Raw genomic sequence first — 27,111 nt, 5'->3', positions numbered from 1 at the left:
GCCCTGCCCCTCACGGACACCACGGACGGCCGTTCCAGATGTGGTGCGAGAACCTTGTGCCCCACGGAGTCCTGTCGGGGCGCCGCAGCCTCTTCCTGCGTCTTGCCGTGTCCTCGTGGCCCAGAGTGCGAGCTGTGGCCAGTGTGCCCGCTGAATTCCTGAGTGCTGCCCAAGGGGCTGAGTGTGGATTTTTTTTTTTTTTTTTTAAAGATTTTATTTATTTATCCGACAGAGATAGAGACAGCCAGCGAGAGAGGGAACACAAGCAGGGGGAGTGGGAGAGGAAGAAGCAGGCTCCTAGCGGAAGAGCCTGATGTGGGGCTCGATCCCAGAACGCCGGGATCACGCCCTGAGCCGAAGGCAGACACTTAACCGCTGTGCCACCCAGGCGCCCCTGAGTGTGGATTTTTAACTTAAATTGCTTCAAGTGGCTAACCTCTACCAGGTTGGAAAAGGCCATTTTTTGGTGTTATTTTCTTTCTTTTTTTTTTTTTAAGATTTCATTTATTAGCACAAGTGGGGGGAGCGGCAGGGAGAGGGAGAAGCAGGCTCCCCGCTGAGCAGGGAGCCCGCCGTGGGGGCTCAATCCCAGGACCCAGACATCATGACCTGAGCTGAAGGCAGACATGTCACTGACTGAGCCACCCAGGCGCCCCTGGAAAAGGCCGTTCTAACCAGATTTTCCCTATGTTATGGGTTGTTCCAGCAGTTAGTTCACTTGGAGCCTCAACTTAAGACCTCAAACACTAGTAGGTTTGCTTGACCCTTTTCATGAAAGCAGAGTCTTCCAGGGCTTTCACTCACTGGATGGAAGCAAAGTTAAATAAAGACGAAGCGTCCCGAGGTCCCTTGCCTTACCACCGGGCACGGGAACGGGAACCTGTGCAGACTCGCCCTTCCCCACCTTTCTCTTTGAGGGAGGCTTTGAAGCCAGGCCCCTGGGGGATTTTCAGAGGGGTCAGAGCAAAACCGTAGGGAGGGTCCTGCCCTCCGAACCACCAATGGGTGGATTCCGGAGTGGGCATGCAGGTGTTTACAGCACCATCTGGCCAGACTTGATAGAGGCTCGAAGATGTGACAAAATGGGGGCGCCTGGGTGGCTCAGTCGGTTAAGCACTTGTCTTCGGCTCAGGTCATGATCTCCAGGTCCTGGGATCAAGCCCCACAGTGGGCTCTGCTCAGCGGGGAGTCTGCTGCTCCCCCTGGCTCTCGTATGCTTGCTCGCTCGCTCTCTCATAAATCAATCTTTAGAAGGAAAATGTGTTAAAATGTTGGAAGGGAAAAGTACACTCAGAGCCCCCTTGGCGCTTACCTAACCCCTTCCTCACCAGTGAAGAGCTGGTCCCTTCAGGCTCCTTTCTGCCGTCAGCCTCACAGCAGGCCGGCGGCAGAGACAGGTTCAGGGCCATGCCTGGCTGCTGCCCGGGGTGCATGCTTTCAACCCCCGGCCTGCGACCACAGGCCCTCTCTCCTGGCCTCTGCCCACACAGCACAGCCTGGCCTGGGTGCCCACAGCTACCCGAGGTGGCTTAGCTTCTTGAGCGCTCCTGGGAGTGGTTGGCCCCCCGGCTCGCTGGCTTCTTAGCTCACCTGCCCCTGGGCAGCAACACACTGTCCGGCCTGCATCTGTGATGCGGGGTGGGGCCCCTTCCCATCTCTGGGCTTTGGCCATGCTTGTGGGAGAGAGTAGCTAAGAAAACTGTCAGCTGTCCTTGTAACAGTCGTCACTGTGGAGCACGCTGTGATGCCTCTGGGCAGCCCAGAGTGACTGGTTGTGCAACCTGGCTGGGCTGTCGACCTGCCACTTCCCAGGTGCTCCCCAGCCGGCCATCTGGGGTGGAAGGAGCGGGGCTGTTCCCATTTCCCGGTGAGGGGGGCTTGCAGGACCCCAAGGTGGGGGCTCGCTCTGAGCTCCGGGCCCTTGTGGCTACGCTGCCCAGTTGGCCCTCATGGAGAGGTGTGTGCCGGGAGGAGGCCATGACCCCCCAGCCTGATTCTACAGTGAGATCTGGGGACAGGACTACCAAGGCAGTGAGGAGGCCCTGGGATCATGGGGACAGTAGGGAGTGGTGGGGCGGAGCACCATGGACATTATTTAGCCCAACCGTTGCTGGAGGAGGAGTCTGTGCATCAAGTCAGAGTCTGGGTTTTCATTGTGAATCTCTGGATTTTTAAGTTTTCGAATGACATTTTCTTAACCCTGGGCAGTCTGAGTCAGGCCCCGGGACTGATCATGGGCTCACGGCTGGGTGCTGGCCAGAGCTGCGCAGGACCTCGGGGACCCACAGCCTTGGAAGAAGGGTACGGTGACGGCGGAGCCAGGCCAACAAAGGAGGACCCGGAACCCCGGTGCCCTGAGGCATCGAGAGCAGCACTGCATGGGCCGTGACAAGTCCCTGTCCTAGGACGGAACACTCCTGTCTGCGGACCCATCTGGGAATCCCAGTCAGAACCAGCGAGCTGCTTGCTGAGCATGGAACCCGAACAGACCCTTGAGGTGAGTTGGGCAGGTGCAGCCAGCTCCAGCTGAAGACCGGTTGTGGCCTCGTCAGCAGGGCCAGCACGCCTAGCACGCCTCTGACTGTCCCCACGTGGCTGGGGCGCCTCTGCACAGGGGTGGAGCTCCTCCACACCCAAGACAGGCCCAGTCCCAGTGACGTCTCTTGGGTGCTCGTGGCCGGCAGGCTTGCTCACTCGCCTCCCCTTGCCGTAACTGTGTCCCGCCGTGGTGATGGCACCGTCGCCTTCAGACACGGAGCCCAGGCGGGTGGCCACCTGGTTGTGTGCCTGGGGCCTGTCTCCCTGGGTTCAGCCGGCACCCCACCCCGTCCTGATGAGACGCGGGTCCCTGGGGCCTGAGTGCGCACTGTGCGTCAGATGCTCGGGAGACCGGCCCCAGCGGCTGCGGCAGAGGGCCCTCCCGCCTGGGCTCCCCCATCTGTAGCTGGGGGCACGCTGCCCTCCTGGGGGGCGGTGCAAGGAGCATCACAGCAAATGTAGTTCTTTTAAAAAATATAAAGCGCCAAGAGGGGCACCAGTTCCCTGTCTTCCCTGCCCCTTAATTCACCCACTTTCCTTCCCCTTCTATAGGGAGTTCATTTTCCTTGAAAAGATGAATAACATTCATCTTATTTTGCAAAATAAAGTTCCCTTTTGCGGGGCGCCTGGCTGGCTCAGGCAGAAGAGCGCGGTCTCAGGGGTGTGAGCTCACGCTCCGCCTCAGGTACAGACGCTACTTACTAAAATCTTAAAATCACCTCCCTTCGTTGTGCCCCTGGATTCCCTGTAGGCTCTTCCAGCCCCTCCCCAGTCCCTGCAGACCCCAGACCCCGTGTTACCCAGAGGGGATCCTGTTCACCTGCTTGGGGCCCCTCATTGTCCCGAGCATTTGCCAAAGCCCGTTGATCTGTGAGGCTGTGGATCATGGGGAGGGAGGCGTCCCCCCCTGGCTGGAGGTACAGAGATGTTCCCGGAGCTGCCAAAGCTCGAGCTGATGGGAAGGGGCCGGGAAACAAAGAGTTAGCTGCACTCTGGTTTCTAAGGGATCAGAACGGCTGCTGGGGAGCCTGAGAAGGGGGGTGGGATACCCCGCTCGCCCAGATGCATTCACCAGTGGCTACCTGAGGACCTGCTGAGCCCTCAGGGCTAGCCCCACCCTCCCCAGGCCGGGAGGGACCCCAGCAGGACAGACTTGGGCACACACAAAGGGCACTTAACGGACCTTTATTTCGTGGACCTTCACAGGCGATGGTAGCGGAAGAGCTCTTGCTGGCACACGGGGCACGTGTGCTTCACGTCCATCAAACTGTGCACACAGAAGGGGAGGAAGCAGCAGCCCAGGAAGCACCTGCAGCCGCAGGAGCAGCGGGGTGTGGGCCAGGGCCCCGCCTCTGGGGGTAGGGGGCTCTGTCCTTGCTCTAGCCCTGCTGCCCCCAGGGGTGCTGGGGACCCTGCTGGGGCACCCCCCAAACCTAGCAGCCCCGTCCCTGGGGACGCTCTGGGCCCTTGCGGAGGCAAAGGGGGCGGGCCACTCACCCAAACACAAAGAGGCCTGTACACAGCAGCCAGGTGAGGACCCCTGGGACCGGGGTGGTCACTGTGATGATGTAGTTCCCACAGTACTGACATATGGACCGTATGGGGGTGGCATACCCCATCCTGGTGAACACTGCTAGGGGTGGGGGAGGGAGGCTCAGACTCTAGCCTCCTCCTCACCCTCCCCCGTGTCTGCCGCCGGCTGGGCCCTCCTGCAGGTTCTCCGTGCTCCCCTACGTGCCTGGGGCCCCCAGGGTGGGCTCCGGCTTCCCCTCACAGTTCCATTTCCCACCACCCACTGCCACTGGCCTTTGGGACCCAGGGACCTCCCTGTCAAGACACCCCGTCTTCCCTGGCCAGGGGACCCAGGGAATGTGTGAGCATCTCCGGGTTTAAACCAGGCCCCTACAAATCAGCGAGCCCCCCGGGATAGTGGGCTCATCTGTCCCCTTTCCAAGGTGTCCATGCCATCAGCCAGAGCGGCTGTGAAGTCCCTGCCCTAGGGAAGAAGCTCCGACACCGTGAAGCGTGGTGGGGGAAAAAAAAAAAAACCCGAGAACCCACCTGTTGGCATTCTCATGTCTTCCTCTTACATTTGCACAGTGGGGCCAAAAAAATGTGTGTTTAGCTATTTAAACAGCGCAGCCATTTCCACAATCTTGGGTGTGTGGAGAAAGGAGGGCTCTGGTGGTGGCTGAGTCCCAGGGAGCTTTGTGTTCTGGCCAAGGGCTGGGGGTCTGGTCTGGACAGGCTGTCTGGAGCTTATGGCCTTTGCAGGTGCCAGTCCCTCTGGGTTTGGGGGGAGGGGGAGCCGGGATTTGGAGCCCCAGAACCTCGACAGCCGGGGGTACAGATTCCCTGGTGGGGCAGGGAGCTAAGGAAAGAACTGTGTGGCTAGAATGGGCATCCCTAATGGTCTCTCCAGCCACGAGGGGGTCATCTTCGTCCTGCCCCCCCGGGGAACGTACAGCCCAGCCCTGCGGCGCTTGACCCTGGGAGACCTTTGAAGTGTTCTCAGTCTCTTGGCACGCTCATGAACCTGGGCAAGGGGCTGCTGTCCCCTCCTCTGGTTAGGGTGGTGCACGGCTGAGTAGGGAATGGGGTTTTACCAGGATTTCACTCCCAAAGCCTCTCCTGAGGCCCCCCGTGGACCAGTCCCCTCTGCCACTGATTTCATATCAGAGAGGCGGCGGCACGCGCCAGCTGGGGGGGTTACACGGCGGGGCGGGTCTGTGAAGGGCTTGCAGAGGAGGTGCCCTTGGGGCGCGGAGTCTTGGCGAGTGGTCACGGTGGTGTGAGTCTGAGCCCAGGGAAAACGAGGAGGGGAAAGGGTAGAGGCACTCACCCGACTGAACCCCCTGGGGGCCTTGGATGTACATCGGGGGAAGAACCTGAGTTCCTGGAGGCGGAGGACCGGGAGGAGGACCGGGAGGAGGCGGCGGCGGCTCTTTGGGGGAGAGAAAGGAAACACCCTCAGGTCCCAAGGCCTGCGGACAACGTGGCCAGCCTGAGGTGTCACCCATTTTACAGGAGGGCAAGATGAGGCCTGGAGGAATGAATGCCAGTGGCTGTACAGTCTAGATGGAGCAGCTGAGGTTTGAATCCAGAGATTTCTGGCTCCAAATGTGTCCTCTTGTCCTAGGATGTAAGAGCTTCCTGGAGGCACTGCCAGGAAGCTGAGGATATAAAAAAAGCACGGGGCCCACAACCTCTGTTTACCCCCCCCCCCAAAAAAAACAAACAAAACATTTGTTATGTGCCAAACTCGGCTAAACCTTTTATATATCTCACTCCATGGACTCTTGCCAAAACATCAATGAGACAGCCATGTGGGATCATTCTAATTTTGCAGACGTGGGGACCAGGCTCAGAGAGGTTAAGTAACTTGCCTGAGGTCCCCCCAGTAAGTATGTAAGTTGAGGACGCCCCCCTCCACAGCACACGCCACTGTGTGTGAAGCCCCCTGCCTCCGGTCAGGACAGCTCCAAGAGGGGCAGTGTTTCATCCACTCCTTCGGAGGAGGACTGTTTGGGCCCCAGGCCTGCCCACATTCCTCCCAACCTTGCTCCCTCCTGCCCCACAAGGGGCCGTCTTTCACACTGTGTGGACAGCCAACCTGGCCCCCGGCTCCCAGCCCTTGGCTGACCCTGGAGGCAGGTGCAAGGCTGTCTGGACAAGGAGTTCTGGGATCTGGAAACCCACAGCATGGTTCAAGAGGGAGGAAGATGGGAACCCCACCATTGTAGTGACTATGTGGTCGATGGATGGGGGTCCACGTGTCTCTGTGGGGAAGCATAAGGACCCTTTGCATGGGGACCTGCGTCTCCCAGGTTAGGGGCCTCATGGCTTAAAGGGAGCAGCGTGGGGATAGCCCCAGCCAGGGCCTCTTCCCACAGTGGGGGCAGTTGGAGCACAGGAAGCCCCTCTCCACGTTTTGCCACAGTCTAGACCCTGGGGGCCAGGAAGAGATTTCATACTCACCCAGTGCCCAAAGCAGCTCCATCTGAGGCTGATTTTTGTACCGATTTTATAGATGAGGAAAGTGAAAGCCAGGGAAGAAGTAACCAGTCACCTGGCCTCACAGCTGAGTTAGCAACTGTGGGCCCTGCATCAACCAGCTCTTAATCCTCTCAACCATTTTCCAGATAGAAAGTGGATCCAAAGAGATTGACTTGGCCAAGATCTCATCAGCAGGGTCACGACCCCCCAACCCCAGCCAGTCTGGGTTGTGTCCGGCTATGGGGGTGGGCAGGGGACAGGTCATACCTGATACGAGGGAGCAAATAGTCTTCTTCCTTGACTTCTTTTTAACACTTTGAGAGGGCATGGGATGTTGGAGACCCCACTTTGTCCCATTTGGGTCACACGGTCCCCAGGTTGGTAGGGGACAGCAGGAGGACTGGATTCAGCCCCCAGTTGAGCAAGGGGACCCAGAGTCTCCTCTCCTGCTTCCTGTGGGCCCCAAAGTCAACTGGTCACTGGAATTCGGGGGACTCTCACCTCGGGGAGGGTTCCATCTTGGTGGCCTGGGCGTCCTTTGTTCCAGCAACGGTATCCGGGCAGCGTCAGGTTCTGGACTCTGAGCGGCAAAGCGCTTGTCTCGAGGAGTCCCCATGATGCTGCCTGGCTGCCCTCCGACCGGAGTGTGGGCCTCCCTCTTCCCAGGCCTGGCTCAGGTGGAACAGCCATTGTGATGTGCGTCCTCACAGTGGCTGGGCTGGGTCTCCTCTCTCTGCAGGAGGGTGGGGTCTCCTGCCCGGCGTGAGCAGCCTTCGGAGGCAGCCCTTTTCCCACTACCTACTGCCCTCCCCGGGGCCCAGCCGAATCCAGACCTGAGTTTCCAGAACGCAGGGGTCTGGGCAGGGGGCGGGGGGCGGGGGGCGGGGGGGGGGACCAATCTGGAGACTTAAAAATAGGAATCCGAAGAGAGCTAGTGATTCTGCTCTGGGGAAGTCCTCGTCATGTGCGCGAAGAGCCAGCTGTGTGGATGGTCGTGACCTGTTATCGAGAAACGTACAGAGGCATATGGACACACGCAGCACACACATGGGCACTCGTGGACACACGTATGTAGTGTGTCCGCACAAGTCCCACCACCTCCCTCGCCTGGTTAGCTGTGTGAGTTTGGGCAAGACGCCAACTTTTCTCCAGCCGTCCATCCCTGGGCTCCCCCACCCGTGAAATGGGGTTGCTAGATGCTGCTTTCCAGGATTGTTACAAGATCCTGAGAGACAACCCAGGTACTGCGAAGGAAGCTGGCATGATGGCCGCAAAATGATTACTGGCCGAACAGCCCAGAAGAGACACTCCCAATTGCAGAGGGCAGCCTCTGTGTCCAGAGCTGGTCTGGGGCCTTAGGTAGGGTCATGGCCAGCAAGGACAAGGCCAGGATTTGTGCCAACAAAGGCACGAAGGGAGGGCTGTGTGCTCGGCCGGTAAACTCTCTCACAGAATATCGGGGAATGTCCCAAACAGCCCTGCTCGTCCCTCAGTTATGACAAGTCTGGGGGGAGATGGGATTTCCCATAGGACTCAATAAGGGGGATCTGCTGTAAGTCGCACACAATACTATTCCTAGAAATCCATCCTTAAGACAGACCAGCGAAAGTATCAAAGGACGTTGGCACAAGGCTATTTGATACAGCAGAAAAGACTCGAAATAACCCCAATGTCCATACATAGCCGCTCTGAAACTACCCAGAATGAAGGAAGGGTGGGGAAGGAAGGAAAGAGGAGCGAATGAGAAAAGAGGATACATTTCATAAATTATTATGGTGTACTCTCCAGGATATATTGCAAAAAAACCAATTTACATAATACTATTATAACCGTGTAGCCATATATGTATAAGATGTGTGCACACGTGTGCGTGTAAGGAAAGGGAGGGATATATATAACTTCCAGGATGACCCTTACCACCCATAATGTAGGAACTCAATAAATATGAACTGAGTAAATACAAACTAAAAAAAAAATTTCCAAGACGAAATAAAAGAACGAGTCTTTAAAAACTAAAGGTTGATGCTGCGGGAGGTGGGGTGGAAGCAGTTTCTCTCTCCGCCTTGCTTTATAGGTTTGACTTTGGAACCATATCATTACTTTCACTAATTTAAAAGGAAGCACGGACAAAAGAAAAAAGCAACAGCGAACAACGGACAGCAACGGAAAACACGGAAAACAAACAAATGTGGCAGCATATCAAGATTTCCTCCATGGGACACAAAGCACAAGCCATAAAAGAAAAACTTGAAAGACAACTTCATCAAAGCACCTGCTCTTCAAAAGACACCGCGGGGGGAAGAAAAAAAACCCAAAAAACGAAGTGGGGGGAAAGCTTAGCCACAGGCAGGAAGACAGTATTTGCAGTACAGGTATCCAGAATATAAAAGAACTCAACAATTTTAAAAATGCAATGTTGAAAGTGGACAACAAAGACCCAAACGGGTGCCTGGGTGGCTCAGATGTTTAAGCGACTGCCTTTGGCTCAAGTCATGATCCCGGGGTCCTGGGATCAAGTCCTGCATTGGGCTCCCTGCTCAGTGGGGAGTCTGCTGCTCCCTCTGACCCTCTCCCCTCTCCTGCACTCTCTCTCTCTCAAATAAATCAATAAATCTTAAAAAAAAAAAAAAAAACAACAAAAACCCAAACATATGTCAGGAAAGAGAATACGGCTGTGGCGAACAGACACCTGAGAAGGCATTCGGCACCACTAGCCACCTAGGAAATGTGAAAACCGTAGGTACCCCTGGTTAAATTTTTAAAAACAGACAGTCCTAAGTGTTGTCAAGAATGAGGAACAACTAGAACCCTTATAGGCTGCTGGTGTGCGAAATGACGCATCACTTTGGAAAGCTGCAGTTTCTTATAAAGGTAAACACAAGCCTGCCTGTGGCCAGCAATTCCACTCCCAGATTTTTGCCCAGGAAAGAGAAAAACTCATGTCCAAAAAAACACCCATATGAAAAGATTCATAGTAGCTTAGTATAATTATAGTATAGTTGCCAAAACAGTGTAATTGCCATAATTTAGAAACAGCCCAGTTATCTGTGAACAGATGAGTGGATAAACATTTATACCAAGGAATACTGCTCAACAGCAAAAGGAAGGAATTATGGATATACCCGGCAAGATGAGTATGTATCAAAAAAATAATTTTGGGGGAGGGGGAAGCCCTGACCTACATAACTTGTGATTCTATTTATTTGGAGTTCAAACACTTGGACGAAGCTAAGCTCCGGTGACGGAGCTCAGAACAGCGGTTGCTTCTGGGGTGGGAGTGGAAGGTTGACTGCAAAGGGCACAAGAGAATTTTCTAAAATGATGGAAAGATACCTGTCATGACTACATAACTAGTGATTTTTCCAATCTCCTGGAACTTGCACCCCTGGATTGTTAAGGTAAAAAAAACGAATATGAAGTGTGGCAGAGATGTCAAGCACCCCAAATTCTCATTTGTCATCAGTGGGAGCATATAAAGTCTGGAAGTTTCTTGCAAAACTAAACATAAACCTATCCTATGACCCAGATATATCATGCCTAGGCATTTCCCCAGGAGAAGGGAGACCTGTCCACAAAAAAGATACACATAATAAAGGCTCCTAGCAGCTTTAAAATAGCCCCAAACTGGGCACCTGGGCGGCTCAGTCAGCTAAGCGTCCAGCTTGGTTCAGGGCATGATCTCGGAGTCATGAGACTGAGCCCCATGTCTGGAGCTTAAGATTCTCTCTCCCTCTCCCTTTGTCCTTCCCACCTTCCCCTCTCTAAAAAAAATTAAAAATAGTCCCAAACCGGAAACCACCCTAGTGCCCATAAACAAGAGAACGGATAAACGAACTCCGGTATATTCACAGGCTGGAAAACTACTCACCAATGACAAGACGGCATCAGGCAGCCGCGTACGCGAGCCCCAAACGCGCTGTGTGAAAGCAGCCTTCCATAGGAGTGCGTACTGGACGACCCCACTTACATGGACTTCCTGATAAGACGAAAGTCACAGAAGCAATCAGAACAGTGCTTGCCAACAGTGGGCTTATTAATAGAAAGGGCATGGGGCGCCTGGCTGGCTCAGTTGGTGAAGCATCTGCCTGGGTGGTGATCCTGGGGTGCTGGGATCAAGTCCCACATCTGGCTCCCTGCTCGGCGAGGAGTCTGCTGCTCCTTCTGCCCCCCTCCCCCCCGGCTCATGCTCGCTCGCTCGCTCTCAAATGAATAAAATCTTAAAAAAAAAGGGGGGGGGGAGCTTGAGGGGACTCCGGGCTGGTGGAGATGTCCCACGTATTGACAGGGGTTGGCATTACACAGGCGTACGCACTTGTCAAAACTCACCGAATGGTACAGTCAGATTTGTATCTTTCATTCCAAACTTTTTCAAAAGCTGCAGATAAATACTGAATTCTAGTGTATGATCTATGGAGGCTGAAGTGTTAAGGAGTAAAGTGTGCTGATGTCTGCAGTTCACTTTTAGTCATCAAAAGGATTCTCAGATACATTTGTGAAAAAACAAATCTTGCAAAATGGTGACAGGTATAGGATTCGAGGTGGTAGCTCTGCGGGTGTTCACAATATCCACTTTTCTGTACGCCTGCACATTTTTTTACAATAAAACTGGGAGGGGGCAAAAAGTACTCAGATTAAAAGAAGAAGAAATCTCTAAAAGTGGAAAACAAATATAACTTCTATGTCAATTTGATGGTGAAACGATACAGAGCACACTTATTTAAATGAGGCACAGCACTGTAATATTAATGTGCAAAATCATACTTGAGCCACACGATCGCTTCTCTGAGGATCTCTCCCCACCGCAGGAATGGGCAGCAGCAGCCCTATTTGCTCCTCTGTGCCCAAGGCCGATTGAATCTGGTGGAAACGTGACCTGGATTAGGCCAATCAGATTTCCTCGTGTAGGACTTTGGAACTGGGGCAGCAGACCACTGGGTTTCTGCTGTTTGCATGAACTATGGGCATTTAAACCCCAGTGGCTGTGGGGGAGCTTTCATTACATTTCTAGAAAGGCAGAATGGCTCAGGTCACCCTTTTGTGATGGGGATGCAAAAAGCTACATTAACAATGGCAGTAGGAGGGGGGCGCCTGGGTGGCACAGCGGTTAAGCGTCTGCCTTCGGCTCAGGGCGTGATCCCGGCGTTGTGGGATCGAGCCCCACATCAGGCTCCTCCGCTGTGAGTCTGCTTCCTCCTCTCCCACTCCCCCTGCTTGTGTTCCCTCTCTCGCTGGCTGTCTCTATCTCTGTCAAATAAATAAATAAAATCTTTAAAAAAAACAAAACAAAACAAAAAAACAATGGCAGTAGGAGGGAGAACGGGCACCATCGATGTAATCTAACATATGGAGGAAGAGAGAATAGCATAAGCGCTCAGGGAGGATCTGCTTTATATATATACAGCGTGTGCAGGTAGCAATACAACTGTCCCCGGGCGGCCACAGCGCCATCTGCTGGCCATGGCTATTCCAGACGTCCGGCGGCTCCAGCAGGGAATTGGGCGAGACTAGGAGTGTGCTCTCAGGCGGCACATCTTCCTCCCCTGAAGCAGCTGCACCTTTCAGGATGTCCGCTGTGAGGTGTGGTAACCGTGAACGTGCCGTCTTCGAAGGGGGCGGATGTCTGGGCACGTAGGTGGGGTGCATGGCCTAACAGGAGCCCCGTACATCACGGGCACAGCAGATTTCTGCATTATTACAACTGTTTCTCAGCTGATGGGAGAAAAAGGCATCTTGAGGAAGCGCTTCCTTAATTCCCACGAAGGTGTCATCACGGGCACGCCCTCTCTGGCAGGGCCCTGAATGCAGCCCCATCTCCTCCGCAGTCCCTCTGATCTCTCTTGCTCCCTCACCGGTAACTGCGGCGCCCACACCCCGAGTCTTGAAAGCTCCGGTGCAGCATTCCTGCCCACATGCCTGGTCCCTTTTGCCTTCACCTGGTGACAGCTCACCACCACCTCTTCTCTGTTCCAAGGCAGGGCTGGGGGCATGTCCTCTGGAGCCTGTCCTCACCCTGTATGTACTGATGTCTGAGATTTGACGCTTGCTGCACCCCCTAGCGCCTGGCATGCAGAGGGTGCTCAATTAATGTAGGCTGAATGTGCGAAAGAAGGGAGGGAGGGAGGAAGGAAGGAAGGAAGGAGTGAGCTGCATGCTCCTCGCATCCAGACCACCCCATCTGGCTTAAAATCCCCTGGATATCCTACCCTGGGAAACAGGGTCCTTGTATAGAGTTGAGGCTATACATCTTGGGATGGGGTTGGGGACAGCCTCCTTCTCGGGGGGGTTCTGGGGGTGGGTTGTCCCCCTCACACAGGGTTGAATCCAGGTTGTGCCTCTGCACTGGGGCCCTCTGAGGGTAAATGAATGAGGGAGTTGATGGGCTGGGCTCTCAGCAGCCCCCACACACATATCCTGGCCACCGCCACCAGGGGGCAGCACCAGGCTGCACCAGTCAGCCTGGCCTTCTCCCTCGGGGCTCTGTGCGCCCCGCAGGCCAGGCTGTTAGGAGAAAGGGCATGAGGCCAGACTGTGGTGGAGTTGGCTTAGACCCAAGTCTCCGGCACCCAGACAAAGCCCCCCCCCCCCACAAGGGAGCCAGGAGGCCTAGCTGGGCTCCTCGGGGCCTCTCTGTAAGCACCAGCTCTCCACCAGACCCAGGACTCCTGGAGGAGTGGTTTTGTTTGTTCATTTTTCACCTCTGCATCCCCAGAATAAGGCCTGGCGTAGAGGAGGAAGCATTTAAAGTGGGGGCACTGTCACTCGCAACCATGTGTGACCCCGGGGCAGGCATCTTCACCTCTCTGCACAGTGGGTCTGATGGTAATCCTTGCTGCCAAGAGTGTTAGGAAAATTTCATGAGACGGTTCTACCTTGGTGGCCGATCCTTCCCGCAGGCCGACGTTCCATTCTATTCCTGCCCCTGGGCACTTGCACTCGCTGCTCCTGCCCCCAAACGCTCTTCCCATGAGCTCTGTCTGGAATGAACAGGTTCATGTATTCGGTTACTTGATCAGTGTCTGTTGCCCCTAAAATGCCAGCTGTGTGGGAGGAGGGACCTCATTAATTTTGCTCACATTCGTCTCTCCAGTCCCTACCACAGTGCCCGCGACACAGCAGATGCTCAATCAAGCTCTGTTGCATGAATGATGAACGCAAGATGTCCGTGTGAAGAACCCAGCTCTGTGCCTGGCCTGTAGAAAGCTTGCAACGCGTTAGCAATTAGTAATGTTAATAAGCAAGACACTAATACGCAGAGTCATAAAAGCCAGGGCGGAGGCAGGCCATCCCAGGAATGGCATGAGCCTGGAGTTTTGGCAGCTGAGGGTTCTGGGAGCCCCCTGGTCCTCTCCTGCTGTGTGACCCTGGGCCGCTCACTCACCCTCTCTGGGCTATGCTAGCTTCTTGAGCAGTAAGGCTCTGCTTAGAAGAAAAAGGCAATGCAACTGCCCCACCCTGCTTCCTGCTTATCCTCTCCTCCCAGAAGGGTCCACCTCGGGCAAGGAGGTGATGGGAAGAGGAAGGAATCTGGAGGAATGAGCTGTAACTGTCATTCTCGGGCAGGTGCGGGGCAGGGTTTTCCCCAGAGCCCTCCCTTCCGGCTGCTCTGTCTGCAGGGGTGCCGGGAGCCCTGGGCGGGGACTTGCTGGGTCAACTTGGGGCATAACCTAACCTCTCTGAGCTGAATTTCCAGCTCTGCCAACTACCCTGTCTGCTTTCTCTTCCCCCCAGCCTGGGGCGAGCTGGGGGCTGGAGGAATGTGAGGAGGTGTGAGTTGCTGTAAATGCCTCACCCCCCAAGCCCCCTGCCTCTGGGGGCCCCGAAAGGAAAGCAGGTTTCTCCTGCCCTGGGTGCCCATGGAGGCCTTCTCACTGAACAGCAGGCACCTCGATGTGAGGGGGTGACAGGGTTACTGCTTTCCTGGGTGGCTGCCGCCCATCCCGTGCCCGCAGAACTCCGGGATAGAGCCCCCGAGGCCTGCCTGGAGGAGAGGGGAACTTTCTAGACAAGAGAGAGCTCTCAGGGTCTGGGGGAGAGCCCCAGGAGCTGTGTGGTGGGGGCGTGTGGTTATGCACGCTGCTGTCTGCGTGTGTGCACATAGGGAGATGCTGGTGTTGCTCGTGATGTGAGTCCTGCTGGGTTGGGGGGCATGTCTTATCTGCATGGCATGTCTGTGTGCAGAGCAGGTCTGCACGTGGACATGTGTGTGTCCCTGCATCTGGGGTGGGCTGTGTGACCGGGACTTGCCCTGTGTGTGTGTCTGCATGGGAGAGCTGTGCAGACGTGGCATTTGGGTGTGGGGTGTATTCACATGGGTGGGCTCCTGGGCCCATCTTTTTCCTCCTTCGGCCAGCAGGCGTGACCAGCTGACCTGGACCTCGTCCTGAGCAGCTTCCAGCCTCGAGAGCTGCCTGGAGGGGGTCAGCCCAGGTGCAGCAGGGCCAAGGGCAGGACCCCCTCCACTGGCCTCCCCACCCAACTCCTTCTCAACTGCAGGCTCTCCTGGCGCCATTTTACAGAAAGGGAAACCGAGTCATCCGTCAGGCCCCTCATCCTTGACAGATCTCACTGCATCCTGTGGCACTGCTGCGGCCCCTATTTCTTCAATGTGTACTTACTGAGCACCTACTATGTGTCAGGCATACAAAACCACGGGAGACAGACAAAGCACCTGCCCTGGGGAGCTCACATTTCAGGGGGTACCACATTGGTTCAGGGTGGGAAAAGGGTCCCCTCTTTTGAGGTATAGTGACCAGAAGAGGCAGCCTGGGAAGATGCAGGGGAAGAGAGTTTCCAGCTGGGGGAACAGCATGTGCAAAGGCCCTGAGGTACCCGGTGGAGCTGCAGTGGTGTGAGCAGAGGGATGTGAAGTTGGGCAGGGAGTGCTGAAACTTGATAAGACCGCCTGGGGCTGCTGCACAGAGGGGCAGGGGCTGGAGGCAGACCAGGAACAGGGAAGCAGTGGCCCTAAAGAGACAAAGAGAACTAGGCAGGGAGAAGCATGTGTTCCCAGAGCCCAAGCTCCCATCCCTGCTCCAGCCCAGGGAGGCCCCTCTCTGAGACACTGGGTGGGGTGACACATCCTGGGGGAGGGAATTCAGTCTAAATGGCCTGGGGAATGAGCACCTTGGGGTGTCACATGGCAACATTCAAATCTTGGCCTGTCCAGTTAGTGCTGTGTGACCTTGGGTAAGTTGCATTGCCTATCTGAGCCTCCTTTCCCTGTTTGTAGAATGGCACAATTCCTCTGGGTTGCGCTGAGGCTTTAAGAAGTTCAAGTGTGCCGGGCACATTGTAGGGAGCAGAACTGGGTGGCTACCGTCTTTACGAGGGCCACACCTACATTTAAGCAACAAGTGTTTCAAAGTAATAATAATAATGCTTACAGTGTAGCAGGCTGTGTCCTAAGCATCCATGAGTTCTCTGACTTCTACGACACGACCGCCTTTGCTGACAGAGGTGCTGACGTCGTGCCCATTTCACAGATGAAAAACAAAGGTGCCGAGAGAGGGGACCTGCTGAAGAGACACCCAGGCGTTCAGGACTCCAGACCCGCCGGATCAACCCCAGCATATCCACCCCTGTCTTCTGACAGATCTACACCTCCAACTCGCTTATGCTCTTTACTGGAGTTCTCTTATGTAAACTCAATCCCAAGTGTTAGAGCAGATGAGTCTGGCTTTCATTTAAAGAGCAACAGGAAGTTGCGGAAGGGTTTTGAGCAGGGGAGGGACATGGTGACAAAGATTCTCTCCCTGGCCAAACTTTACTTCGGTCCCTCTGAGCCCTCTGCTCTACTAGGCAGGAATCTGAGCTTCTGACCCTGTCCTTGTCGAGTCTGGTTTTGGCAAGAACGCTGTCAAGCTGGTTTAGGCAGAATCCCCTTCCCTCAAGATCTTACCAAATCCCTCATCCCCGGCACAGACCGGGGGTGCCTGATTGCCCTGGCCTGTCTTTGTCCTCTGCAAGAATCAGCTTAGCCAGAATCCACCCCTTCCCGGCCATACTGGCTCCTAACGATTTCCCACTCGCTGGTCCTGCTCTTTGGCTATATAAATCCCCACTTTTCCGTGCCATATTCGGAGCTGAGCTCCCTCTCTCTCCCTTAGTACAAAGCCCCATTGCCGTGGCCCCTGCACCTTTCACGACAGTCCTGAATAAAGTTTGTCTTATCGTTTTAACAAGTGTCATAAGTCATTTTTTCTTTGGCAATAGTCGGATTTATGCTTTTGAAAGCTCACTCCGGTTGCTGCACCGAAAACAAGCACAGGCGCTGGTACTAGGGGGAGGCACAAGCCATGGGAGGGTGTTGCTCCTCCTGGTGAGACGGAAGAGGCCGCGGTAGCGATGGGAAGAGAAAGGGGGGCAGGTGGGACGACAGTTCTGATGAGGGAAAGGAAGGCAAGCTGAGGACAGAGCAGAATCTGACCCCCCCACCATGGGGTATATGTGACATTCCTTGTGCACTCCAGGCTGCCCTAAAGCGAAGGAAAGGAAAAACAAATAGGTAACCTACAGAGACCACAATCCTGCAAGAACTGAGTCTCCCTCAGTTTACAAATGTCTTAGCAATTTACAAGAACAAAGCATTCCTATCAATAACCTAGCTTCCAGAAGGAAATGTAGATACAATTACATGTCTTTATAATCTGCAGCCCATGGACAGATACTTGAAGCGGGCCAGGTGTAATGTTCCTCCAGGAAGCTCCCAACTATCGTACTGGTAATGCCTTCCTAGAGGGAAAAACCACCCTAACTTGATGAAGGCAAGGCCTCTGGTATCCTAAGAGTCTTCTTTAAAATATGAAAGTACTTTCTGGAAACCCCCCTCTTTCCTTACCTCCCCCAAGCCCACAGCATATAATCAGCCACCCCTCACAACCCTGGGGCAGCAGCTCTTTCTGCCCCTGAGTCCTGTCCCCGCGCTTTAATAAACCACCACTTTGCACCAAAGATGTCTGGAGAATTCCTTCTTGGTTGTCGGCTCCAGACTCCACCCCATTGAACCTCACCTATATTCCAAAACCCCATCATATGGCGTCCAATATGGGGCTTTGAGCCTTTACATCTGGACTCGGAGCTTCGGTGCAAACTTGGTGAGTACTTTCTCTCCTTTCCCTTTATTCTCATTCCAGGGGCTCTTCAAGGAGTAGGGTCTTACTGGAACACGTTCGTGTCGATAGGTCAGGCTGCAGTCCTCTAGCCCCTGGCTGCTCTATGGGGAGAAGAAAGCCTGCCTTTTGGCTGGAAGTTAGTACCCTGGTCGGGATGGTAATAAGACCCGGAAACTTGATGCCCTCTCTTTACTGCTGTCCTAATACAAAGTCGTCTGTCTTGGGCACGGGACAGCCACCTAAGTCACAGGACAGCTGCCAATCTTAAGACTCCCTTGTGAGGTTTCCTCCCGATTGATCTAACGTGATCCCTTCCACATCCCTGCTCTAGCCGCTTCTGGCTGTGGGGCCTCCACTGGGAACCGGCCAAAACCAGTACCCGATGGAATTACAACCACCCGGGGGCGTTTCCTAGGGAAGCTGGCTGTAAGGACCTCATGTGTTGGAATGTTGCTTAGACCATGATGGATTTCTACCTTTACTGTTTTCTGCCAATGCCCTCTACTAACTATTTAAATTACAAAATTGGGTAATTCCCCTTGTAAGACTTTTCTAATGTTCTCCATGGGTTTAAAATGGTGGGTTCTTCAAGGGGAGGTATTTCGGTCCAAATGCCGGCACCCATTGTAGTCCAGAATATGACGGGGAAGCGGGGGGAGGGCAGGCCTCCTTCCCACAGGGGCCTTTAACGGTGGTGGTGACCACAGTGGTTTGGTTAAGGGACGCCTTGGGTCACTCTGACACCAGGAACCTCTGACATATCCTGTGCGTGGGATGCCACCCGGGTGTTAGGAGGGGATTTTCTTTGGTAACGGACCCTCTCTAGCACCCTCTCTAGCATGGGATGGGAGCTTCTTCGGTCCCCAAGAATGCTCCCTTGGGATGACTTTTAACCCATTGGAATCAATTCGGATTGCAACACTTAGGAAAGTACAGATCTCCCTTAACACTGCACGGCCTCAGTGGGATCTGTCAGTGAGATCTCTTCTGCAAGGAGCAGGGCGAATGGACCTAGGGTTCCTTCTTGCTCGTACCTCGGCCTTTGTTGCTCTACTCCAGCACCCCAGCGGCCTCTGGCAGAACGTTATTAACTGTAATTATCTAAATAGGCCTCCGAATACACCCAGGTTGATGGAGGAAACGCAGGCCATTCCTAGCAAAGGGGACTCGGACTCTCTCACTGTTCCTCCTAACGGACATGGGGGCTCCTCCCTCACTCATTTCCTGGGTTAATGGCTGTAACTGGAGTCATCTGTGGTTAGCCTCCCTCGGGACTGGGACTTCAAGAATATTCCCAAGCAAGCTGCCGAAACTCCCTTTGTTTCGGGGAGATTCCCTGACCTCTCCGGCCTTTACATGGACAGCCTAGTCCCCCTTGTTGGCGGGAAGACAGGGCGTCTGCTCCTCTGTTGGAGCTGCTGACCTCTAGAACCGGGAACCCTTTCTCTGCCTTCTGGCAGCACCTGGCCTCTTCTGTGTCCCCCTCCCGCTTCTGCTGTTTCTGCACCACTTGGGGTGCGGCCTCCATGACTGGCTTCTGTGCCATCCTCGGTGCCTCAGGCACCACGGCTCCCTCTCCCTTCACTGTCAAGGCACGAGAGGAGCACCGCCCGGACTTCAACACCCCCCGCTCCAGATTTCCCCACCAGCGTCTCAGGTAAAAATCGAACATGGAGAGGACCCAGGTGGAACAGCGTTTGGTATTCAAACGAAGTTGAGTTTGTCGGTTTAATTAAGAAGGACAGGTCTGTCAAGTTATCAGCACTAAATGTGAAACTTATTCTATCGAGGTTTACTGAAGGGCAAGCCAACTCGTGTTATTTCTGTTTCAAGCTGTTAGTAAAAAGATGACTGAAACGATGGCTGTCTCACCAACGTGTTCAGGGGCAATTGTTAAAATAGCTTTCAGAAGTCTCTGGTAACCTGAAACCTTGAAGTTATTGGATGATAAATGGAATTGAATTCATTGGACATCTAGGTCTTTTCCAAACAGAACAAAGTGCAAAAGCATTGAGTCCTGGACGCAGGTTTGTACTTCTGACTACTTACTGCAAAAAACTAAGGATATTTGAGTCTGTTGGTAAACATGCTTTGCCCAACTGATTCACAAATTTGCCGTCTCCAAGTTTTGCTGCAGCAGTTCACAACTGGTTACGACTGAGTTTTCACCAGAGACTAAGGTTTCTCAAGAATGCAAAATTCTGCTAAATGTAATTAAGACTGGGGCGCCTGGATGGCCCAGTTGGTTAAGCATCTGCCTTCGGCTCAGGTCATGATCCCAGGGTCTTGGGGTCGGGCGCCCTGCTCGGCAGGGAGCCTGCTTCTCCCTCTCCATCTACTGCTCCCACGGCTTGTGCTCTTTCCCTGTCAAATAAATAAATAAAATATTTTTAAAAAGTCTAATTAAGACCTATGGAAATGAGGGAAGCAACTCTGTACGTAGAAAAGTAGGAGATGTAAGAAAGATATAAGCAAGGGGAATGTATTTTTTTGTTGAAGGGAAAAGAAGGTACTTTTGTCCATATAAGATGACTGTTTGGAAAGATGGCATGGGGACAAAATCTGAATGCAAAAGAAAGTTGTAAAAGGTTTGCGAAGGGAAATCTTTGGAAAGGAATTTTAGGTGTGGTCAGGACGGACTAAGATTGAAATGAATGGATTTGAAAGTACACTGGTAGACGACTGAAATTCTCTGCTCAAAAGAACAAAGGTTTCTTGAATTGTTCATCTGCTCTGGATAAGAAAATGTAAACAAAGTTTTTTTTCTCTTTTGTCTGTCCAGAAAGCCAGTTTCTATATAGGTTTTGTCTTTTACCAGGTTTTCCATTACTTGGTTAAAACTTCTCAGTATTAAAGGAGCTAAGTTTTGCTAACAACTATAGAACCCTACATACTTGCCTTTCAAATCTCTTATTGTCACCTTGGTTAAATAAAAATAATTTTTGTAATGACCTGTAATCCTTTTTAGTCCCGCGCTTTAAAACTTTCTAAGGTTTTAACAAATCTTCCCAAGATTTAAATTGTAAATGAAGTCTCCTCAACTCATTAGGCCTTTTTCTTTGGTATGCTAAGTTACCCCGGAAGTACTTATCATAACAAATGATAAGCCTTAGGTTACACTTGGGTAAATGCTGTTAACTATTCCAGAGATAATATGCAATTCCTAAAGTTTTAATACAAGATCATCACTGGATATTTTGATCAACTAAGTGTTATGTGTCACAGAAATAACCTGACTTCCTAAGAATTTCCAGAACTAACTAAAACTGCCTTCAAACTAAACAAGAAATAGTAACATGGGACTAAGTGAATTGGGAAAAATATAGTTTTTTCCAACTCTTAGTTGAAAAAACTGCTGGTTTTCTAATATTTGCTCTTCCAGAGAACTTTGTCTCAAGACATCTGTGACATACAGAAATAATTAAACAAATTAAAGCGGTTAACTTTTCTATCTAAACCCTCCAAAATTCAAAAGGGTCTCAGTAAGTATTCTTTCTTCCACAGCAACCATGGTCATTTGTATAAGTTCAGTAAGAATCTTCTGCTTGTAACAGGACACCACTGGAAACATCGGTTATTTTACCAAGGCTCTGACTGGAATGTCATTTGAGAGACATGCATAGACTCAGATATGACCAAACAGCTTTAAGGAACTAAGGCTGACTTTATGAAACCTGGAGCCATAAAGCCCCTTGGAAATGTTGACCTGATACCTTGCTTACAGAGTTCCCAGCAGCCTCACCAGGTGAGTAGAGGATGTCACTTTCTGGCAGGTGCAGGAACCTCGGGATACTTTGGGGACCTCGTGGAATCTGCCCACATCTACAGGAATTGCAGGCATGTCTGATGGCAAGTACTTGGCTTGGCTTCTGGCCTGAAGAGACTACTAGAAGTTCAACCTAGAAATTCCTTATAAAAAGTTCCAGCAAAGCAGATTCTAAAAGATCTGTATGATCAATCACTATTCTTGCTGAGCTCACGCAAATAATTACACCAAGTTTGTTAAAACTGGACTTGTTTTGCAAACAAATTAGTCTTGATTTGGCTATCTCTGATCAAAAATGAGGGTTGTTTTAGAGAGAAAAACTGTTTTATTAACAATACTTTTGTGGATGTTAAATTCTAGGTCTGATTGTCTTTAAATGTCTGTTTACCTAAGCTAGACAAACTTGAGGTAAACTTCAGAGAAACAGCTTTCTATTTCTACACAACAGCTCATGTATACATGATAATCTTCATGCTTTTTATTCTGTGGGGCTAATAACAGGACCCCATGGGCATAGGATTATTCAAACAACTGGGAAATGGGATAGATTCCCCAACAATTGTATAACTCAGCTATCACCTTGACCAATTCTATGTGGCTGGGATTACAAAGTCCTTCCTTAAAAGCCAGAGCATACCGCACTCCATAGGGTTAACTATGGGCTTGTGGAGATAATGGATGACCCCACTTTCCTTCTGACTGGACTGGATGATGATCTGGGGATGCCCTTATCTCTTGAGAAGTCTTTCCCCATTTGCCAGTGATTCCTCGTTAATTAAGACAGCAAGGCTAGACCTCCAACAAAGAGGGCTTCTTAGTGGCTTCATCCCTCATAGGTTTTATTTGCCCTGGAAGCCACCTCTATGGAGGCACAGTTACAAGTCGAGACTTCAGGCAAGCAAACAACAGCCCTTCCGTAAAAGGGGCCTTAAAGCTCGCTATGGCAGGGGGCGCCTGGGTGGCACAGCGGTTAAGCGTCTGCCTTCGGCTCAGGGCGTGATCCCGGCGTTGTGGGATGGAGCCCCACATCAGGCTCCTCTGCTGAGAGCCTGCTTCTTCCTCTCCCACTCCCCCTGCTTGTGTTCCCTCTCTCGCTGGCTGTCTCTATCTCTGTTGAATAAATAAATAAAAAATCTTAAAAAAAAAAAAAAAAAAAAAGCTCGCTATGGCAAAGTCCCTGACTGTAATGACGTCATGTCAGGTCCAGAACGTCTTGGAGACCAAAGGCCACCAACAGTTGATAGGACGTGGACTTATTAGCAGGCTATGCTTATAGATAAGCCTGAAATACCTGTCAGACTTTAAGCACAGCTACCCTTATGCCTGCACCTGACCACCACAATTCTGTAGTATAGAACGTAACTGTTCAGAGGTTATCGATTCTGTCTATGCCAGCTGACCAGAGTTAAAACATGCCCCTAGTGAAAATACAGAGGACAGTTGCTTTACTGACGGCAACAGATTCATGGAAAAGGGAATAAGAAAAGCGGGGTACACTACAGGGCTCACTCGTGCTTTGCAATTGCCAAAGCCTTAAAAATTGGTATTTATACTGACTCCAAATATGCGTCCCTAGTCCTACATGCTCACGGAGCCATTTGGAAGAAAAGAAGTTATTATCAAGCCATAACTCCCCAATCAAATATGGGCCTGAAATTATCACTCTTACGGCCGTACACCTTCCTAAGAAAGTAGTTGTAATTCACCTCAAAGGACATCAACGGATACGACCTTAGAATCTCTCTCTTTTTTTTTTTTAAGATTGTATTTATTTGACAGAGAGAGGCAGCGAGAAAGGGAACACAAGCAGGGGGAGAGGGAGAAGCAGGCTTCCCACTGAGCAGGGAGCCCAGAATGCCGGGGTCATGACCTGAGCGGAAGGCAGATGCTTAAGGACTGAGCCACCCAGGCGCCCCTGACCTTAGAATCTAAAGGAAATAATTCACTAGACCCTGCGGCCAAGCACACAGTACAAAATAAACGAATATTAAGTCTTTTACCAGTCTTAATTCCAATGAGGTCCGTAAGTCCAGCCTATTCAGACCAAGAAATGCACAGAACTGGCTTGTTAATAATGAAGGAAACAATCTTTATACCTAAAATAATCAATGGAAGGTAATACAGAGTTTATACCAGGCTACTGATTTGGGTTAAAGGCCATGCAGGTGACAAAAACTTTGTGAAGAAAAACCGTCCCTAGATTTGGACTCCCTTGGTCCCTACAAAGCGACAATGGACTGCCTCTTATTACACAAATTCAAAAGACGGCCCTCCAAAACTGGAACTGAATAGCGGTTGATATAGTGACTGCAGTTAAAGGAACCCAGAATTAGATGACTATCTTCTGATGGGGCCTAGTGGCTATGTGGCTCTGACTTGTGTCCATGGCTTCCCCCAGGCTGGAAAGGCCCTGTACTCTTGGGTTCTGCCTGGATGCATCATGAAAACCATAACCAAGCCAGCTAACCTTCGAAATTTAAAACCATGGTGGACACGTTCTGTGTCTCACTGGTATGACCACCTAGCAACCGTCCTTGTTACCTCTTTGAGACTGGAGAATGTTGTTTGACACAGGAAAACTCTTCAGTACATGGTCAAAGCCCTAAAAGACAGTCAAAATAGCATTTCTCTACTAAATACTAAAGTACTACAAATACGTGAAGCAGTTTCACCAAACAGAATGGCATTAGAAGTTCTAACGGTCACACAAGGCAGACCTTGCACTATCATGAAAACAGAAGGCTGTGCGTGCAGTCCTGATTACCACAAAATACTGCTGGTTTCTAACTGCTAAGGATACTCAAACTGGCCCTTTAAACGATCTCTTGCCTTTAGCGATTGCTTTAAACTCCTGGACTGGAGGCAAATTATCAAAGGTCAACTATCAAAGATCTTTTATTCAGACTTCTCTTTTTCGTTACAATATTAACCTTCTTTTGTCATTTCCGGAATCTCCCTTCCTCATGTCAAGCCTCCTCCATGGCCATAACTTCCAGCTGACAGATGATCCCTTCTACTCAAGGAGGTTCATCTGTGTCGACCTCACTGGATTCAGCTGCCTCGCCTTTCTTAACTCTCCTGTAAGTTCCCCAACTGACCAATATTGACTCAGAGGTAGGGACATCTCTACACCCCTATGCAGCAGGAAGACATTACAGAAAATGAGACCTTCCATCTTCAACAACGTTTAAGATTTAAGGGTCAAAAATGTTCAGGGGGGAAATGAGGGAACAGAAGGCAAGCTGAGGAAAACAGAAGCTGACACCCCTCAACACCCTCCCCATGGGATATACTGTGACATTCCTCACGCACTTCTGGCTGCCCTAAAGCGAAGGAAAGGACAAACAAACAGTTAACCTGGAGAGATCACAATCCTGCAAAACCTGAGTCTCCCTCAGTTTACTAATGTCTTAGCGGATTTACAAGAACAAAGCATTTCTATCAATGACCTAGCTTCCAGAAGGAAATGTAGATACAATTAAATGTCTTTATAATCTGCAGTCCATGGATACTTGAAGCGGGCCAGGTGTAATGTTCCCCCAGGAAGCTCCCAACTATCTTAATGTTAATGCCTTGCTAGAGGGAAAAACAACCTTAACTTGACAATGGCAAGGTCTCCGGTATCCTGTGACTCTTGTTTAACAGAAACCTCCCTATTTCTTTACCTCCCCCAAGCCCCTCACAACCCTGGGGCAGCAGCTTTCTGCGCATGAGTCCTGTCCCGTGCCTGTGCTTTAATAAACCATTTTGCACCAAAGACGTCTGGAGAATTCTTGGTCATCGGCTCCGGACTCCAGCCCACTGAACCTCACCTGTATTCCAAAACCACATGAGTTATACTTTGGGGAGAGGAGTCTCCACTTCATCCCTGCTCTTAGACTTTACCTGGCTGCCAGCAGTCTTCAAGATGAAGTTTCCTCATGGAGACCCATAAATTTAGACTCCTGCCACAGCAACTCACTCCCTCTCCGCTCTCCCTGAGTCCTAGCCCCAGCACACTCCTGCCTCAGGCCCTTTGCACTTGTTCTAACCTCTCAGGAATGTCCTTTCCTTTGTCTGTTTAATTCCTGATCTTCCAGAAGATCTCAGGTCAACCAGCACTTTCCAGAGAAGCCTTTTCTGGCTTCTCCATCCCCGTTACTGTCCCTGCTGTGGGTATGGCGGGATTTTTATACCATTGTGATTACTGGTTTAACATCTGCCTCCCCTCTTATTAGACTATAAGCCTCTGGGGTGGAGTCAGAACCCACATGAGTTTTCTGTAGTCCCAGGCTTGTAACAGAGCTCAGGTGCAATAAATATTTCTCAGGCGGCTGAATAGATAATTGGTCCTTACTGGGGAGAAAAGTTAGGTCAGATCTCATCTGCTGCTGGCTCAGGTCTGGCCCTTAGGCTAGTGCCATCGGATGGTGGGCTGAGGTCTCGAGTCGCAGGAGGCTCAAGCTGTAACAATTTGGGAGAGAGAACTCCTCCCTGGGATCTGTCTTGTCTGACAGGGCTGAGGGCAAGGCCCTCACTGAGCCAGGGAGGCTTATCCAGCCCACCACCTGGCATCCTCCTTATCCACTGGCCTGCTGTCTCAAAAGGAGATGACTCCTCCTGGGCGGGGACTGGGTGGGCACTTTTTACTTCTGGATGCTCAGCACCCCAGAGCCTGGTGTGGACGGCACACCCAGGGAATGACTATAGCCCAGAACTGCACCAAACCTGGGTGTGAAATTCTCAGACTGTGATTAGTTGAGAAGGAAGAGAAACGCTGTTCCTCTTGCTGTAACAAACGCCACAGACTGGGCGGCCCAAGCAACAAAAATAGACGTCTCACAGTTCTGGAGGCTGGGAAGTCCAAAATCAAGGTGCCAGCAATTCGGTTCCTGGTGCAGGACTCTCCTGGCTTGTGGACGGCTGTCTTCTTGCTGTGGTCTCTTCTCTGTAGTGGATCAGAGAAGGAAAGGAGGGCAAGAAAAGGAGAGACTGAGAGGCAGGCACAGCTGGTGGGCTTCAGCAGGGCCTAGAGGCCCAGGACAGCTCCGGGATCCCTCCCCCACCTTCCACCAACCTGAGCCTCGGTCCAGGGCTGGGCTGGCTTTTAGGGGCTCCTCTTGCTGGGAAGTGCTGTGACGAGGTGAGGGCAGGGAGGTGTCACTTCTCTGTGCCTCAGTTTCCTCTTCTGTCACACAAGAGTCTTGTCATTTACTTGCACAGACAGGGGACTCAAGGACTCTAGGAGGGACCGAAAATTAAGTAAACGAGAACAAGTCAATAGCTTTCCCTTTTTGTTTTGTTTTGTTTCTTTGCTTTTTTTTTTTCCTTTTGCCCCCCTTTCTTCCCCTCTTTTCTTCCCTTCAGTTCTTGGCTTGTTTCCCTTCTACCTCTCTTTTCACTCCTCGACATTCCTGGAGCTCTTTCTCTCCGTCAAGATGGAGGCGTCCCGGGCCTTCCGGATTCTGGAGCGAGGGTCAGCTTCGGGCCGGACCTGCAGCGGCTGGTTAGGGGAGGGGCCAGCACGGGCCCTCCACTCCTCAGGGGGGTTGCCGACCTTACGTGCAGCACCGGAGGCATCTCCCCCGGCTCCCCCGCGGGGCGTGGGGCCGCGCTCCCGCCAGTCCCGCGCGCGGACACAAAGGTCCCGTCGGGGCTGCCCCCGCGCGCCCCGCCCCCTGGCCTTCCGCTGCTTGGACCCGCCGCCCCACTGGCTGGGAG

General features: G+C 52.0%; 1 protein-coding gene across 13 annotated transcripts; it reads right to left on the bottom strand.

Annotated features, from left to right (window-relative positions):
• Positions 1-532: 532 nt before the first annotated feature.
• On the bottom strand, positions 533-27,065 carry LITAFD (LITAF domain containing). Of its 13 annotated transcripts, none has more exons than XM_057314793.1 (12): positions 26,781-27,065; positions 26,468-26,631; positions 26,234-26,338; positions 15,918-16,046; positions 13,404-13,508; positions 10,861-12,625; positions 10,403-10,510; positions 7,036-7,533; positions 5,381-5,482; positions 4,036-4,171; positions 3,722-3,847; positions 533-3,490 (listed from the first exon to the last, which is right to left on the bottom strand). In XM_057314793.1, the coding sequence occupies exons 8-11, from the start codon at positions 7,148-7,150 to the stop codon at positions 3,739-3,741; spliced, it is 462 nt and encodes a 153-aa protein (XP_057170776.1). In that variant the 5' UTR covers positions 7,151-7,533; positions 10,403-10,510; positions 10,861-12,625; positions 13,404-13,508; positions 15,918-16,046; positions 26,234-26,338; positions 26,468-26,631; positions 26,781-27,065; the 3' UTR covers positions 533-3,490; positions 3,722-3,738. The 13 variants fall into 13 exon arrangements, 10 of the variants coding, with proteins under 10 accessions (XP_057170776.1, XP_057170775.1, XP_048080508.1 ...); XM_057314792.1 differs by lacking the exon at positions 533-3,490 and adding an exon at positions 17,544-17,746 and having other exon boundaries at positions 3,708-3,847; positions 15,918-16,049; XM_048224551.2 differs by lacking the exon at positions 533-3,490 and having other exon boundaries at positions 3,708-3,847; positions 13,404-13,504; positions 15,918-16,049; positions 26,119-26,338.
• Between the last annotated feature and the right edge of the window lie 46 nt (positions 27,066-27,111).

Source organism: Ursus arctos, unplaced genomic scaffold, assembly GCF_023065955.2.
Source record: "Ursus arctos isolate Adak ecotype North America unplaced genomic scaffold, UrsArc2.0 scaffold_2, whole genome shotgun sequence".
NCBI lineage: Eukaryota > Metazoa > Chordata > Mammalia > Carnivora > Ursidae > Ursus > Ursus arctos.
This window is presented reverse-complemented; position numbering and strand designations above follow the sequence as displayed.

Excerpts from the sequence above, each read along its gene's own strand:
- LITAFD (XM_057314793.1), bottom strand. The coding sequence starts at position 7,150 with ATGGGGACTCCTCGAGACAAGCGCTTTGCCGCTCAGAGTCCAGAACCT. Across the intron at positions 4,172-5,380 it reads CCCCCAGGGGGTTCAGTCGG|CAGTGTTCACCAGGATGGGG; the intron begins GTGAGTGCCTCT and ends CCCCACCCCTAG. Across the intron at positions 3,848-4,035 it reads ACAGGCCTCTTTGTGTTTGG|GTGCTTCCTGGGCTGCTGCT; the intron begins GTGAGTGGCCCG and ends CTGCGGCTGCAG.